This window comes from Nilaparvata lugens, chromosome 4 (genome assembly GCF_014356525.2).
Source record: "Nilaparvata lugens isolate BPH chromosome 4, ASM1435652v1, whole genome shotgun sequence".
Taxonomy (NCBI): domain Eukaryota; kingdom Metazoa; phylum Arthropoda; class Insecta; order Hemiptera; family Delphacidae; genus Nilaparvata; species Nilaparvata lugens.
The window spans coordinates 13,219,980-13,236,394 of NC_052507.1; the positions used below are offsets into that span (position 1 = coordinate 13,219,980).

Sequence of the window (16,415 nt, forward strand, 5' to 3'; positions counted from 1 at the left end):
CTTTCGATTCAATAACTTCTCGGCTACTTTTCTCAACATGAAATTATTTAGTCACTGCGTTTATATCGAAGATAAAATATCGATGTATCAACTATCGAACCCAATAAATTTATCAAATAGATAAAATCGAAGGAGTGAGATAAATATTATAACCTAAAAGAAGCAAACAGTGATTTATCTTTATTATTTTGCCAAATACTTATTTTTTAAGCATTAAATTGCTTGAAAATTGCTGTGAAGTTCATCATGCTATTGCCGTATTATTAATACTTTTACATTTTCCAATACTCGTTACAATTTCCATGTTGATTGCACCAACGTAGTTCTTTAGCTAAAAATACTTTAAAATGTCTCTCAGCTATTTATCTCGGTTGAATTTATGCAGAAAGGTTTGTTATGACTTTAAACAATTATTATTATTTTATAGGCTTCTAGATTTATAAATTATAGATTTCTATTGCTGGTATGGAATATTTGAAAATTGAAAACCCTCCACACTTCCACACACCGGGTTTCCATTTTCTCTTCTACAAGTCAATTTGATTTAAGACATTGTTACAGTATAACATCTTGATCAGGGATCTACTAAACTATTACAATGAGTTATTTCAGTTGAAGAAAACAAAAATATCTGTAAAACTCATTAGTTCTTAACCGTGCCTTACGTCCTCTACAGTGAGATCCACAATACCAATGTGAGCACCTGATTAACATTGGTGTTGCTTTCCTTGTCTCTCATCAGACAAAGCAGATAGCTCTATCATTTTCTAAATCTGCAACGTTGCCAGGCTGTTCGTAGATCATGTAGGAATATAATATTCATGACTTAAATATTTTGTTTCAACTATTAAAATGTATTATTGAATTATTGGAAAACATCTTTTCTTGACAATATTATTAACAAAAAAGACCAATTAATATTAAATCGGATATACTGGGAATGTTATCTATTATAATGACAGTGGTGACACAGAGAATCGGCAACACTGCAGTACTATTTTTTCACTGACTTTATAACGTGAACCTCACTATAACCTTGTTTAAAGCACGCTGGGACACCAGTGAGATACCATTAAGGGTTGTCTGACGGCCTTGAGACCTAAGTGGAACACCAAATGGATCACCAAAATCTGGAAGTTGGCCGCCAGAATCTGGTGACCCTAGTGTAATAAGCGCAATTAGAACTAATGTCCCCCGACTCGTTTGGACACTTGGTGACACACTGGTGGCTGAATGTGATAATAGCATTACTATAGTCTGAGAGATATTACTTTTTACACTGCTCTCTCTCAAAGACAGAGATGCCCGATGCTCTTTACTAATCACTTTCTCTACCTAACAGCATTCTTCCTACTTTTGTGTCAGCATCCAATCGTGCACAGCATGCTTACTTCTCTCTACTACTCTGTCCATTCTAGGTTGGTTCTAGGTCCATTCTATTTTGGTAGAGAGTTAGTGGGGAGGATATTTTTAATATTCTTTCCGAAGAATGGACATTGATATGTCCAAAGCTCCGCCAATTTATGTAGATGCATAACAATATGATTATTATCTATAGTTATTATATTACAAACTGTTTTTTCATATCATATATAGTTCAATAATTATTTTCTTAGTCTATATTATGTAAATTCATCTATAATTTTGCTGTATTGTAAGCTATTGTATATAAGTGTATAAGCCAGTATATATTGTAATCTACATAAATAAAGTACTCAATCAATCAATCATTCTACTTTCTACAAACTGTGGAAGGAGAAATCGGCTTCTCCTCTTTATGTTAAAAGTAGTATCTCTCGGATTTTAGTAGCTTTTTATCACTGTATGTAGGCCGGCAAATACCTACTTACCTCGTTAGTGCTTCTAAAAGAACAGCTACATAAATTTCAAGTGAGAGGCCAGGTATTTTACTAGAAGACGTGATGATGTAGACCTGCCACAATTGCGATTGGCCAGATCACATACCAGTTTCCCAATTCGCACCCTGGAAATATTCAACAGGCTCCCATTGTGTGTTCGTGAATTGGAAGATAAACAATTTAAAAATGTGCTTAGAGATAAACTCCTCGAACTTCCACTCTATTCCTTGGGTGAAGAGGAGATCACTCGTTTTATTTGTCTCTTTGACATGCCGTCTCGATAGTTTGTGTAAATTTTATGAACTTTTATGTTTTAATTTCTATGACGAAATCTATCCAGTGTGAAGACTAATCAAGGATTGAATGAAAATTGAATTGAATTGGCAGTTACTTCAATGCCATCTATATGTCTTTAATAGCGTATTCAATGCACCGCGATAATTTTCTCTACCAGTGTCATCCTTCAATACCTTCTGCTTTTTGCATAGATATTGTCTCCTAAATATTATGGCTTTTATTAGACTAGAAACACCAATAGACACCAGATTATGGTGTCTGAAAATTATGTTAATTATTAAATTTACCAGGGCAGCTGGTACCTCCTTGTTAGTAAGCGATGGGGTAGGTTGTAAGGGATCATCATCCATATTGCTGAGATTGTTGTTTCAGTAATATCGTAGAGTAAAGATACCGTTCAAGATTATTTGTCTCTCGTAATGTGCAGGTTATCAAAGGCCCGGTTTCCAGGACACTTATTAAATCTAATCTACAGAGTGGACCACGAGAAACGCACGGTTTTGAATTGTACAGTAGGCTACTTGGCCGCTGTTGAAGAGGAAAACGCGCCCTTAAGGTCACTCGACTCCCCACCACCTGCCACTATTATGCTCACTCTCCACTATGGTCGAAAGATTATCGCTTGTTTGCACACGACAGATTTATAAAAAGTGATGAATCAGTATTTGGAACTCAACTCAACTTCTAAAGCCCAATAACGACAGTTATGTTTATTAACAACCCATTCAGATGAAAATGAGCTTCACACTCATTGACTCCGTCAATTCTCGTTCTCTTCAAAAAATTCCGAACATTTCATCAGCAAACGTATGACGTTATCGATAGTCCTCTGAGTTCAACTTTTGGTACACCACTTTCAATGAATCTGCCATATGCAAGCAAACACGTGATGATCTTCCGACCACAGTGGCATAATAGCGACTGAATGGCAGGTCGTGATGGGGAGTCGAGTAACCTTGACGGCGCGTTTCCCCCTCCACCAGCCGCCAAGTACTGCGCGATTCAAAAACGTCCGTTTTCCGTGGTCCACTCTATATAAGGCTGATAGGCCTATATTAATTTTTTCTGGGCAACCGACAACCGTGGAATCAGTCTCAAATTATAAGAAAAGATTAAAAATTCTCTTATTGATCCAATATCCAATAAGAGATAAACAAAACGACATTCTATTGAATTCATCGTTGTTTTTAAAAGAGCTTAGAGCCTATTGAGCAAATCTATAGGTTTAATAGTTTATTCGATTTAATAAGTGTCTTTAAAAACGTGCTCAATAAATCTATAGATTCAACAGTCTATTAGATCCAATAAGTGACCTAGCAACCAGGCCCTAACTAGTGTATTCATAGAGAGAAGATACCGTTAATTTATTAAAATGTTAGATGTCGTTGCGTTATTCGTCTCTGGTGTAATGAAAGACATATGCTTTGTGTCGAGTGACTATGGAGTCACTGTTGTTACAGGACATTAGTTACAAAGCGATTTACGGGGTGTTAGTTACAGAGCGAGTTACAGGGCATTAGTTACTGTACAGAGCGAGTTACAGTGCATTAGTTACTGTGCAGAGCGAGTTACAGGGCATTAGTTACTGTACAGAGCGAGTTACAGGGCATTAGATAGTTGTACAGAGCGAGTTACAGGGCATTAGATAGTGTACAGAGCGAGTTACAGGGCATTAGTTACTGTACAGAGCGAGTTACAGGGCATTAGTTACTGTACAGAGCGAGTTATAGGGCATTAGTTACTGTACAGAGCTAGTTACAGCTCTTATTGGACTGTTGACACCAGCCAAAGCACCAGATTTTGGTGTTGTCACAGTTTCAAAGCCAGCCTTGAAAATCTACGCAAGATTCAATATACATTATAATATGCTGTGACAAAACTTATGAGTGATGTGCTCTCATCCAACTGAACCAACAATTTTTTTCCAATTGCTTTATTCACTTCATTGTACAATTTATAAACAAAATAAAAAGTAATGCACTTCTCATTAAGCTATGCCTGCATCGAGGAATGATTCGCCTTATCACTTCACAATTTATTCTCCTTATCACTTATTTATTGACCGAGCGAAGTGAGGTATAAGATTCAAGTCGATGGTTTGGCATTTCTCTTGTTTGAATGTTTATATGTTGCGCATTTACGGCGAAACGTGGTAATAGATTCTCATGAAATTTCACAGGTATGTTCCTTTTTTAATTGCGCGTCGACGTATATACAAGGTTTTTGGAAATTTTGATGTTTCACTTTTACAGGTGGCTGAAGATTTTCTAAAACCAGTTTATGGCTACTACAGTTCCAGTCAGCGAGGGCATAAGCATTACAATCCTAAATTCAGAAAATTTCGGGCAGCAAAGGTAAAATTATTAGAAAATTAGCATGTTTAATAATAGTAAACGGTGAATTTGTTTTCTCTATTGAACACTCTTTATAAACAGTGACTCAATGTCAGGTCACTCAGACAATTTAAGTTTCATTCACATTGACTAAAAAATAATTATTATAAATCTTTTCACATTAAAATATTTTCACACAGTGAACTTGGTTCACTCAGATAATCTGAGCCCTTTAACATTCACTCAAAGATAATATATGAATCTATTCACATCAAAATATTTCATCTGTATTGATATAACAAACATTCAAATGCCTGATTCAGTGATTCTCGGTTCCAGGTTATAAAAGTGAAGCTTCCTGATGAAGAAAAATTGAAAAAGAAAGCAGAGGATTATACACCAGAAGAAATTAGAACTCGTATGAAAGAGCTTGGGATTTTTCCGGTTTACTTTCCCAGAGAACGTCCGGTCTATTTGAGTTCGACAAGTGGTGTTTTTGAAGCTTACGTCCCTCCTGAAGGAGATGGGAAAGTTTCGAAAATCACCAAAGAGGTAAGATTTTTGTTACTTTTAATAGATTGGAAGGTGGATTAACCTTTGGACTTTTCCACCAATAAAAACTGTAAGATAATGGAATGAATAAATTGAAGTGCTATAGCATCTTGCACTTGGAGACAATATTTTCGTCAGCTAAGTAGCGAATAGGTCAGCTAATAACTCAAATAGACAAAGACAAGAACACATAATCATGAATTGATTGGGTCTGGAAAACAGGATTAAAGCCCTACTATCCAAATCCCGAATTTAGAGTGAAACGTCAGGTAATATGTAGCTAATAGGTCATCTTATAAGTAGCTAATAAGTCAGCTACCGAATCCCATTCCCGAATTTTTAGTGAAAAGTCAGGTAACTTGTAGCTAATTGACCGAGCGAAGTGAGGTCTAAGATTCAAGTCGACGGTTTGGCATTTCTCTTAATGTTCAAATGTTTATATGTTTCTATGTTGCGCATTTACGGCGAGACGCGGTAATAGATTTTCATGAAATATGACAGGTATGTTCCCTTTTAAATTGCGCGTCGACGTATATACAAGGTTTTTGGAAACTTTGCATTTCAAGGATAATATAAAAGGAAAAAGGAGCCTCCTTCATACGCCAATATTAGAGTAAAAATCAGACTATTCATCATAAATCAGCTGTTTAGTGGACTGTAAATAATACTACCCGTTCAAAAACATCGAACATCTTGAAAATGTATCTTTCCATCAACGTTGTAGACAGTTGCAGCCAGACCTGATAACAGCGCTCACACTCACATTCCGGGACGACACGTCACGGTACGATAGGACAGAAAGCTCTATGTTCATTTAGGATTTTTTCTAGAAATTTTAAATTGATAAATTATTATTAATTTTTGCGAAAACATAACAACAGGTCACTGTAACTTACTGAGCGCGAGGTCTACTGTTCACAGAACTACTAGTAAGTGAGCTTATAAGTAGTTAATAAGTAGCGTCAACTGAGCGTACACTAGCTGTTGTAGGAACAAGGAATTGGAAAAGCCATTTGCATTTAAGTTTTGGACATTTCCTGTTCCGCGTTCCCGTGCTACTACTACTTATGTCCCAGTGTGCAGGCTGCTCCACTTCGAAGCATATTCTAGTATATCCTATATACTCCTGAAATCTCATTCAAAAGATCTTGAAGTAGTGTTTTAAACATTTTTTGGACATTGGCTTACTACTATCAAAATTCGGAAAGAAAACAGTTTTGGGCTAGGCCTGTTGGTCCTTTCCTAATCATGTATTTGATTTGTGCATTGGTTAATGTAAATTAATAAATAAATATTCAGATTCTGTATGTTTATAACTACTATAGGATGGAATTAACAGCCTTTCGAATAAATCTCTGTAAAAGTAATGGTTGCCTTTGTAACATTGGTGTTGGTTTTTGCGATTTATTCTCCTCATGATATTGTTTGTTATACAGTTGATCCTTGATTTGGATTTTGAACAGTCCAACTCCTTCCAACAAGGCTGGGTAATGAGTTGGAAACAATTTGAAATGACAGCTATACACTCATTTTCAAACGAAACTCAGAATTCTATAGAATACCCTCAATGTTGTCTTCACTAAATTCAAGATGGAAAAATTTAACCATTAATTACATACAAAGTATGAGTGTGTTACAGATGTAAGTTCAAATTATACATACCTCATTTCCCAACTCTGTATATACATTTACAATTTGTTTAAAATGTTATTTGTATTTTACTTTTTTGTAGGGAGCCAAACAAACTTGGGAATTTATTGAGAAGAAGGGAAAATCCATGCTCGCTTTAAGGAAAATACGATCATTCGATGAAGACTTTGAGATTGAAGATTTTTTGCCTATGGCGCAAAATACCTACATAAAAAGTCATGAAGCCATGGCAGCGTGAGTAGAGAATTTACTTTGACTTGAATTGCTCTCTTTTTTAATTGCTAAAGTACTTTAATAGCTAAATTACTATGAATTAATTACTTTTACTTTCATTTACTTAAATAATTGCTAATTACTTGAATACTTTAATTATTGCTAAATTATATTTTGGCAAAATGAAGTTTCTTTCTAAATTGCTTTAATTTGTGTCTCTTTAGTCCAGTAGTGATGAATCCTGGTGCTTATGAGTGATACAAAAGCCGAGAAAAAATTGGTATTTTTCCAGTTTTCTTTAATCCCAAGCAAATATTCAAAAAATTGGTCTTAAATTTTTCTCAGTAAATAAAATGTCAAAGAGATTGACGTTTTTTATATGTTTAATAACTACAAAGATTCTCCAAAAATGTATTTAATTTTACAAAATATAACTAATTTCAGATTGTCTTCAGTTTCCAATTGTCTTGATTTCTTTCAATTGATTGCTTTAAAGTATACATCGAAGTGATATTTTCTACTGTCATGTAATAGTACTTTACGTAACAAGTCCGGTTAACGATAATTTACCGCATAAGTATGATTGTTTCTGCCCGAAACGTAGTTGAGGGCAGAATTATCATACGAATGCGGTAAATACGTTACCGTACAAGTTATGTACAATATTTTTCGTCATACTTATCTGAGAAAGAATAATATTGCTGAGAAACAGAAACCATTACCTGCTGCTGCTCGAGCTACTGCATTCTATAAACATGACCTAGCCCGTAGCGCCTAGTTAATAACAGACAGACCCTTCGAGCTCAAATAAAATAATAAAGGCCTAAATTATTAGATTTCAGATGAGTTCTTATAACTTGAAGCTCCTTAAATGAGTTCTTTTATATTTTAGTTAGTATATTAATTACTCAGATGTTATTAGGACTCAGTAGAGTCCTTACATACTCGACTGTAAAGAGAACATATGATCTCTTTACAGTATAGTATGTTGTAATGAAAATCACTTGTTTTCTTGTTCTGCAAACAGCTGTTTACCGGCTTGATTCAATGCATGGAAAACAGCTGCAATTGAGTTAGTATGACAAAAATAATAATATTACATTTTCTTTTTTCAGGCGTGATAAAGAAAACTTGATTCAGTATCTTACAGAGCGAGCTTATCCCGTAAGTATAACCATCGATCTTGGTTTACATTTTTCTGAAAAAGACAACAAATTGTTCAACTTATTACCAATTTATATTCATACTCAATAAGTTAGATTCACTAAATTTTTAGAGATCATTTTCTATGAGAATATATTATCCAGTCATATAAAGCTGCAGGTGAGTGAGACTGAGCCCGGTTTCTTAAAATCCGGTTAAGTTTCTATTGTGATTAATTTCACGATAAATTAATCACGATTAAAGTTCAACTGGTTCTTGTGCAACCGGCACTGAGAATAAGCAGGGATTCATACTGGGTCACTTATCATGGGAAAAATCCATGCAATTCACTAATGGCTGTTTTCATACTCAACGGTGGTCGGCCGACACTCAGAATATTTTCCTCGGATTGGTTGATAATCAGCTGTTGCTGAGAATAGAGAATTAGCCAATCAAAGGACAATATTATTCTAAGTGTTTGCCGACAATCTGTAAGTGTGAAAACAGTCATTGTGAAATAAGAGCAGTAGAGATGGGAACTTGTACAGTCTTGGAGTAAATCCAGTGATAAGATTACATAAATGTGATGTAATAATCACACTAAATGATTAATTTATCTAATAAAATAAGTAACAGGAGATGGAAATTGGCAAATTTGATGAAAGATTATTCTTTAGTTGACCGAGCGTAGTGAGGTCTAAGATTCAAGTCGACGGTTTGGCATTTTCTTAATGTTTAAATGTTTATATGTTTCTCATTTACGGCGAAACTCGGTAATAGATTTTCATGAAATTTGACAGGTATGTTCCTTTTTTAATTGCGTGTCGACGTATATACAAGGTTTTTGGAAATTTTGCATTTCAAGGATAATATAAAAGGAAAAAGGAGCCTCCTTCAAACGCCAATATTAGAGTAAAAATCAGACTATAGAATTATTCATCATAAATTAGCTGACAAGTGATTACACAGATGTGTGGAAAAGCCAGTCTATTGCTGTATTTCCAGAAGGTATATAGTTTCAATCAGGTACTTGTGGATGTACTACTAGTTATAAAAAAATCAAAAATATTCTATAACCTGACGTACTGAATTGTATACATTTTCTGAAATATCTCAATAAACATTGCAGATATTAACTTGGGACCGGTTGCATTAAACTCCAAATTAAATTTTACATAAGATTAAGCCATTTTAAAACATATTAATGCCATCAAAAATGTATTTATCCAATGATTATTGAGATATTATGACAATAATTTCTGCCATATTTCATGAACTGTACTGAATCGTGCACCCTTTTTTGAAATATCTCAATAACCATTGCAGATATGAACTTGTGATCGATTGCGGTGGACTCCAAATTTAATTTTACATAAGATTTGACAATTTTAGGAACATTGATGAATACCTTTTTGTGTATTAATTGAGGAGTTGATATTGTGGTAATTATTCATATAATTTTTTATTTGATGAATACCCGCACGTGATTTCATCTGATGTATGCGTTCCTGTTATAAAGTTGAATGTTAATCATGTGGATAAAACAAGTATTATATTTTATGGTTAAGGGAGATTCCCACATTTTAGTATCAGTAAACGTGTCTCCTACAGTGAGAATATTATTCCCATAGATTTTAATGGGACTATTCATACTCGCTGGGACGGGCTGAATGCGAATACTCCCATTAGAAATCATGAGAATTATATTTGAACAGTACCGGTCACTGACCTTGATACTGATATGTGGGAATCCGCTTTTATCCTTCCAATACTGTGTGATGGTCAATTAGTGGAGTGGCCATAGTCGAGTGGATCAGATGCTGGCTTTATGATTCAGAGGCCCGGGCTCAAATCCTGGCCCGGGCAAGATATTTATCTCGGGCCACTCCCGTGTTTCGGATGGACACGTTAAGTCGTCGGTCCCGGCTGCTTAAAAAGCAGTCTTTAGGTCATGTCAGAGGCCCTGAAATTGATCAGTTGTGACCTGAAAACTCTGACACAAGATATGAGCCAGCCAGGTCATATGATATTATCACAGTATACATACAGTACGGAAACTTGGCTATACCCTGACGCTAAAATCCGCCATCTTGTTAGGAAGCGCCGCATTGTAATAGTATTGACAGTAGCGGCTCGTGATCTTTTAGCTTGGGGGTTCAACATCATGATCTATTGGGGAGAAAGGTCAAGAGGATATAGAGTATTGAGCATAAACAAGTGTAAAGGTAATCAATAATAATTTTACGGAATTATCCCCCAATGATTAAATATATTTTCTACAAATATAGATTTTTTGTCCTGTTCATATTTTTCTTGTTTGATTTTTACTTCGGGAGTTGCTCTACCATCATGTTTTATTTTACACCTATCCTCAATATTAATAATGTTTGTCTTCAACAAATACTGAACCTTATTCATATTTCTTCATCAAAATGCTGTTACGGAACCTAACACAATAAATTATAATCACACTATCACTAAAAGAAAATGGACATATTAGAAATACTCACGAATACACGAAACACACTAGAAATTACTATATTCTTCAACACGCAAAACAAATTTATATAACGAAAAATGCAGTGAAATCTATCACAACTGTATTTGTATACAGTGTATACCCGAAAACGTACTGTATAACCTCACTCAAAACTGTCACGCTTAGGCTACTTCTTGTTCACCGCTTTTTTACTGTTTACTGCCACCAAATTTGAATTTATTGGTTAAGTTCAAGATGGCAGTGATACTGAATCCGTATCACGAATACTCACGATTTATTCCGAGGTCTACCGAATGCTTTACTTGCCTCGGCTACGTTCGGTTACACTCGGATGAACTCGTGAAACATGGTTCAGGCAGGATTGTGAACCAAATTCGTGCTAGCAAACCGATTCCCCTCCTCCGTTCCACTACCTCACCCAGCCTTGTTTTTTGGTTCAGATTGGGGAATGAACACTGCTCTCCACCACCACCCGTCTCGTCGTGCCATTCGGTGCTGTTTCAAGCAAGCCACTCCGGCACCGGCCGCAAAACATCGACGTTAAGTTTATGTAGATGAAAAATGTTGTGATGTCATTTGATGAGTATAAAATAAGAATATAATTATTTGAGTTGCAAATTCATCATTGTATAGGAAGTTGATTCAATTCTGGGGGTTCAATGAACCATTGAACACATAGGACGAGCCGCCACTGAGTATTGATGGTAGGTTCGGATCACTTTAATGATCCGGATCAATTGATCTCGTTCACTGCCACGAGCCAATCAGAAGACCAGGATTGGAACTTCCCAAGGTCACATGACGTGTTTAGTATTGGGGTCATGTAAAAAACATTGGTTAGATAGGCGTTTGATTACAAGTTTCCATTCTGTATCTATTCTGTGATATTATTATTATTCATAGTGGAGATAAACTGTGACTAGAAATATTATGGATGAATTTTTGTCTCTTAATTGGAAGACTGATGAAATGTTTCTACGGACAATTTCTTGGGTTGTTTCAGGAAGCCCTGTATAACATCGACAGGAAAACTATTCATTGGAAGTTTTTGAAATCGATCGAACCACCGAGAGTTGTTCATGTCAGGCACACCAGTCTTATCACCAAGGAGAATTATTTCGCTCAAATTACTGTCAGATTTCATTCACAGCAGGTGATTATCTCAACTTATATGAAAGCTATTGTAGTTAACTGATTTACTAAATTATCAGATCTAATAAGTTTTTATCATTATTAAAATTATCAGTAAAAAATTATCAGATTTAGCAAATCGAAAAATTTGTTATTACTATTGTATTTCAATATAACTTTAAGTGAAAAAACACTCACATTCTTTGGTGTGGCGACGACCGTTTTGTGCTGGTATTGCACATTCTCAAGCCCCACAGAAACTAAAGTATTTAAGGTTATGAGGGTGAGTATTTGGTCAGAGTGGGGGTGGAGGGGAGTTTTGGCGGTTGATGGAGGTGGATTTAAATGAGACAAACTCATTTACCACAACAGTAAAACTTACAAAATAGCAGCATCATTCAAGAAAATGGAATACAAAATTGCATACAGAACCACAAATTCACTCAAGAAGTTCTTGTCCCCACACTACAAGCAATTTGTCCCCTCAGCAACAACACAATAGACAAGGAGTTTATAAACTAAAATTGTACAGATTGCAGTAAATTCTACATAGGAAAAACAGTCAGAAATTTCAACATAAGATTCAAAAAGCACACAAGAGCCATTACCCACCCTTCCTCCCATTCCACCTTTGCAGAACACATTATCTACTAATTTACACTGACTACACACACACTGACATAGACAATAGCCTTGAAATACTCCACTATTCCCACAAAAACAGAAAATTAGATGTACTGGAACAGTTTGAAATATACATGTACACCAAACAACAGCCAAACAATATTCTCAATGATCAAATCAACTTTTCTTCCCACACCCTGTTTGACAAACTCATTTAAATCCACCTCCATCAACCGCCAAAACTCCCCTCCACCCCCACTCTGACCAAATACTCACCCTCATAACCTTAAATACTTTAGTTTCTGTGGGGCTTGAGAATGTGCAATACCAGCACAAAACGGTCGTCGCCACACCAAAGAATTTGAGTGTTTTTCACTTTAAAGTTATATTAAAATACAATAGTAATAATAATAATAGTGAAAACAAGATAGATAACCAACATGAAAAAGATGTATCTATTTAGTTATCTCAGCTTAGCAAATAACAGTTTAGCTAGCTAAGCAGCGTCGTGAATATGATAGTCGAGTTTTTTTATACTGCTTTTGAAGAGGTATAGTGACATTTATCCATAATGAAACACTTGAATATTGTCTAAAAATATCATGAGTTTATTGAAAAGTTACACACATGTTTTTTCATTCCGATATTGTAATTATTCATCCAATGAATAGATGAATGTTTCAACACCTAGGTGTCATCTTCAGTGTGAAAATTCAAAACTTGAAACATGCATGTAACTTTTCAGTAAAGTCGTGATATTATTAGGGCGCGGGCAGACTAGTCGAAAAATAGTCGTCCGCAACGAACCGGAATGATTTGCTAATAGCCGTGAAATAGGAGAAATCGCTTTGGGTCTTCACATTGTTGATTCTTGGACCCAGAAACTTTTCTATTTTTTACAAAAAAAATTATCATTTTTTTGTCGTAGAAACAAAAATTAAACTTCTTTGGACTCAGTGAGTGGAGTACATTATTATATTTAAAAAAAGAAATATCTCGAAATAAACGATTGAAGTTTTTTTTATATAGGGAAACATTGAGCAGGCAAACAAAGGCAAGTTACCCTCCGGAAGGTGTAATGAATGGGTTCTGGTGATTAAACTCTACCAGTGTGAACGTTTGTATGCAGAAGCATATGCGCCATTACTATCGCTCTCCTCTGAAAATTGGACACGTTCTATTTTCTGGCAAGTAATTCTATCACCGTTGACAGTATGAAGACTTGCATTTAAAAAACACATGTTCCATCTTTTTGTGAACTATCGCCCGACGAAAAATCAACAGTGTGAACCCAGCCTTAGGCAATACTCTAGTGTTTCATTATAAAAGTCGACTCATCAAAGCTGCTCACAATTAGACATACGGGTTAAAATACAGGTTATAACCGTGGACTTTTGAACATGATTGCCTTTTTTAAAAACAATTTATCATAACATGCATTGACTTCAGATGTAGACTGGCTGCCCGCTATGGCTTTATATAAAATGAGCGCTACTATCAAGAGATTGTCAGTTTGGTGTAAGGGTAAGCATTCCTGACCGGTAATTAGGAGGTAGCGGGTTCGATTCCTGGGCTGACAAATAATTTTTTTCTACATCTGCGCGTAAAAAAGAATTTACCTACTCAAGTCTCCTCGTAAAACAGCTTATTTCTGAGGAGAATCTACTTTTTCGCTCGCTAACCATCCAAGCATGCGCAGTAAATTTTCTTTACGCTCGTTAATCATTCGCGCATGCGCAGAAGAGTTTCTTTACGCTCGCCAATCAGCTGATGGTAAGCAGCTCGCCAAAAGGTCAGATCTTAACCTAAAAAGTCGGTAATTGTAACTCCGCCGATATACGTAATTTAACAGGTTTGGGCAGTTGAAGAAAAAAATGTGTATGTAATTCGCGCGTAATGCTTCTTTATCGCTCCTGCAAAATTATCACGCGACGCGAAGCGGAGTTTTGCGGTTTTGCGCGAGCGATAAAGTCGCGCATTACGCTCTTAATACATAAATAGCTATTGTATTGTAGCGCTCATCGAATTTTCATCTAGCTTTTTACCCTTTTTTCAATATTTGTAGTAGCAGAAGTCTTCGGAGTGATTTACAGCATTTAATTGGGATTTTCGTTTAATAATAATATTATGCATTGACTTAGCTCTTTCTTGTACTACATAACTTCTTAAAGTTTATGAAATGTTAATTTTACTTGATGTGGATTGTGAAATTGAATGGTAAAGTTTAGAATTTCAATTGCTGAATAATATCGATTCTTGTACAATGTTTATCAATCAAATAGTTCTTTATTTATCATTGCATTTATACAATATAGTGTCATAAAATAATTGAATAAAATAATAATTCACAAGTCAGTTGAGAAAGTATTGTGTAGAATATGGGCTATTGAAATTAAATATCTTTTCAATTCATTCTTGAAATTCGCACCATCCTTCTCTCTGATATTAATTAGTAACTTATTGAATAACTTAGCTCCCATGTAGGAGCGACGTTTTTCAAAGAATTGTCTCCTATGTTGTTGAAGTCCATACGTACTTCTTGAGCGTGTATTATATTGATGATTGACATATCCTTCTTATTTTCTATCCGATGTGTTATATATTTCTAATGCCTAACAGCTCTCATTTGCTTCACACTTGTTATAAATTGAATCCAGATGCTGGCCGTATACGATCGATTCGGGAGACTGATTTACGGAAGCGAAATTCTGGGCAAAGACGTTTTGGAGTATGTAGTGTTCGAGAAGCATTTAAGCAACCGCTATGGAAGTTGGCGGATCCACGAGAAGATCATCCCCGACTGGAAACCTCCTTCAGAGCCTGGACTGCTCACCTACAGGATGACTGCCGATGACCCTGAGCAGGAAGAGGAGGAAGAGGATGCCAAGGAAGAACTGCAAAAGTCAACAGAACTGAGCTCAGTGAATACCAATGAGAAAAGTGTAGCTGCTACTGAAAGTGCTCTCGCTAGAGCTTAGCTTCTCTTATTTGTAGTGTTTTGATATCTGTAATAATAATTATTGTTAATTGAAAATATAGAAAATCGTCAAATATCCCACGTTTGTTCATTCTTTATTCATTTATACAATTAGTACATTATCGAAAGAATAGGTAGAGGAAAACTAAGGTAACCTTGTGCTATTCCTCTCCCAAATTTAGATAACGTAACACATAGTCTGAAATAGGTTGTCTTATAGTTCTCAAATTCACTAAAAATGTCAGTCCTCCAATATTTTCACAAAGTAGATTTTAAAATTTAGATGCTTCGAAACTAAACATAGTTTAGTTTTATTGCTAATTTTACAAAACTATTTCTTAGATGATTCAATTGTTCTACAATCGTTTTACAAATTGATTGGTTGATTAGATTTATTTCTTGATTTTTTGTGTAGTTGAGAAGTTGATATTGTGGTAATTATTCATATTGAATGAAAAAGACTAAGAAATTGTCAAAAAACCACAGATTTATTGATACTTAGAAAGACCGGTTTCGGTTATTACACCATTGTCAATCTCTGATAAACTGAGAATCTCTGTTTATCAGATATTGACAATCTCTGGGTGAATTGATGAGATGATCAAACTTTCATCCATCAAACGATTATTTTTTTAATAGGTGCATACGATCACATTAAATTTGCTTTTTTAATGCGGATGATGCCCACATGAGAGTTTTGGCTTGTATGTGGGTGGATTGATGAGATGATCAAGCGTTTATTCCATCGGCGGGATTCGAACCCACGAAGCAGGCGGTGCTAGTAGACCGAAGTTTGTAATGTTCCTTATCACCACTAGAACAAACCGGTCGGCAAATTAGATTGTTTCATGGAGCTCAGACTGCAGCGGCAGATTTAGATTGTAAAGCACCATGCAGGTGAATTATCTTTTGAATAAAGATATAGACCCGGTTGCACAAAAGCCGGTAAAATTTTTATTGTGATTAATTTTACGAGAACCAATCAGATGTTTTTTTATGTTTCTCTGATTGGTTCTCGTAAAACTAATCGGCTTTTGTACAACAGGCACATAGAGAGTAAAAATATTATCAATATACTCTATAATTCTCCCATGATGGCCATGAATCTCCAAGTCTAAGAATTAAGATTGGTAGAG

The 16,415-nt window shown here is 35.4% G+C and overlaps 1 protein-coding gene across 1 annotated transcript; it reads left to right on the forward strand.

Moving 5' to 3' along the window:
- The first annotated feature begins 110 nt into the window (after positions 1-110).
- LOC111050853 (probable 39S ribosomal protein L45, mitochondrial) lies at positions 111-15,355 on the forward strand. Its single transcript, XM_039426684.1, has 7 exons — positions 111-389; positions 4,409-4,510; positions 4,829-5,041; positions 6,774-6,925; positions 8,020-8,068; positions 11,551-11,700; positions 14,960-15,355. Exons 1-7 carry the CDS (start codon positions 348-350, stop codon positions 15,278-15,280), a joined length of 1,029 nt encoding a protein of 342 aa, XP_039282618.1. The 5' UTR covers positions 111-347; the 3' UTR covers positions 15,281-15,355.
- Positions 15,356-16,415: the final 1,060 nt, after the last annotated feature.

Bases quoted from the DNA above. Each gene is read 5' to 3' on its own strand.
- LOC111050853 (XM_039426684.1), top strand. From the start codon at position 348: ATGTCTCTCAGCTATTTATCTCGGTTGAATTTATGCAGAAAG. The intron at 6,926-8,019 runs GTGAGTAGAGAA...TTCTTTTTTCAG, and splicing joins AGTCATGAAGCCATGGCAGC to GCGTGATAAAGAAAACTTGA. The intron at 8,069-11,550 runs GTAAGTATAACC...GGGTTGTTTCAG, and splicing joins TTACAGAGCGAGCTTATCCC to GAAGCCCTGTATAACATCGA.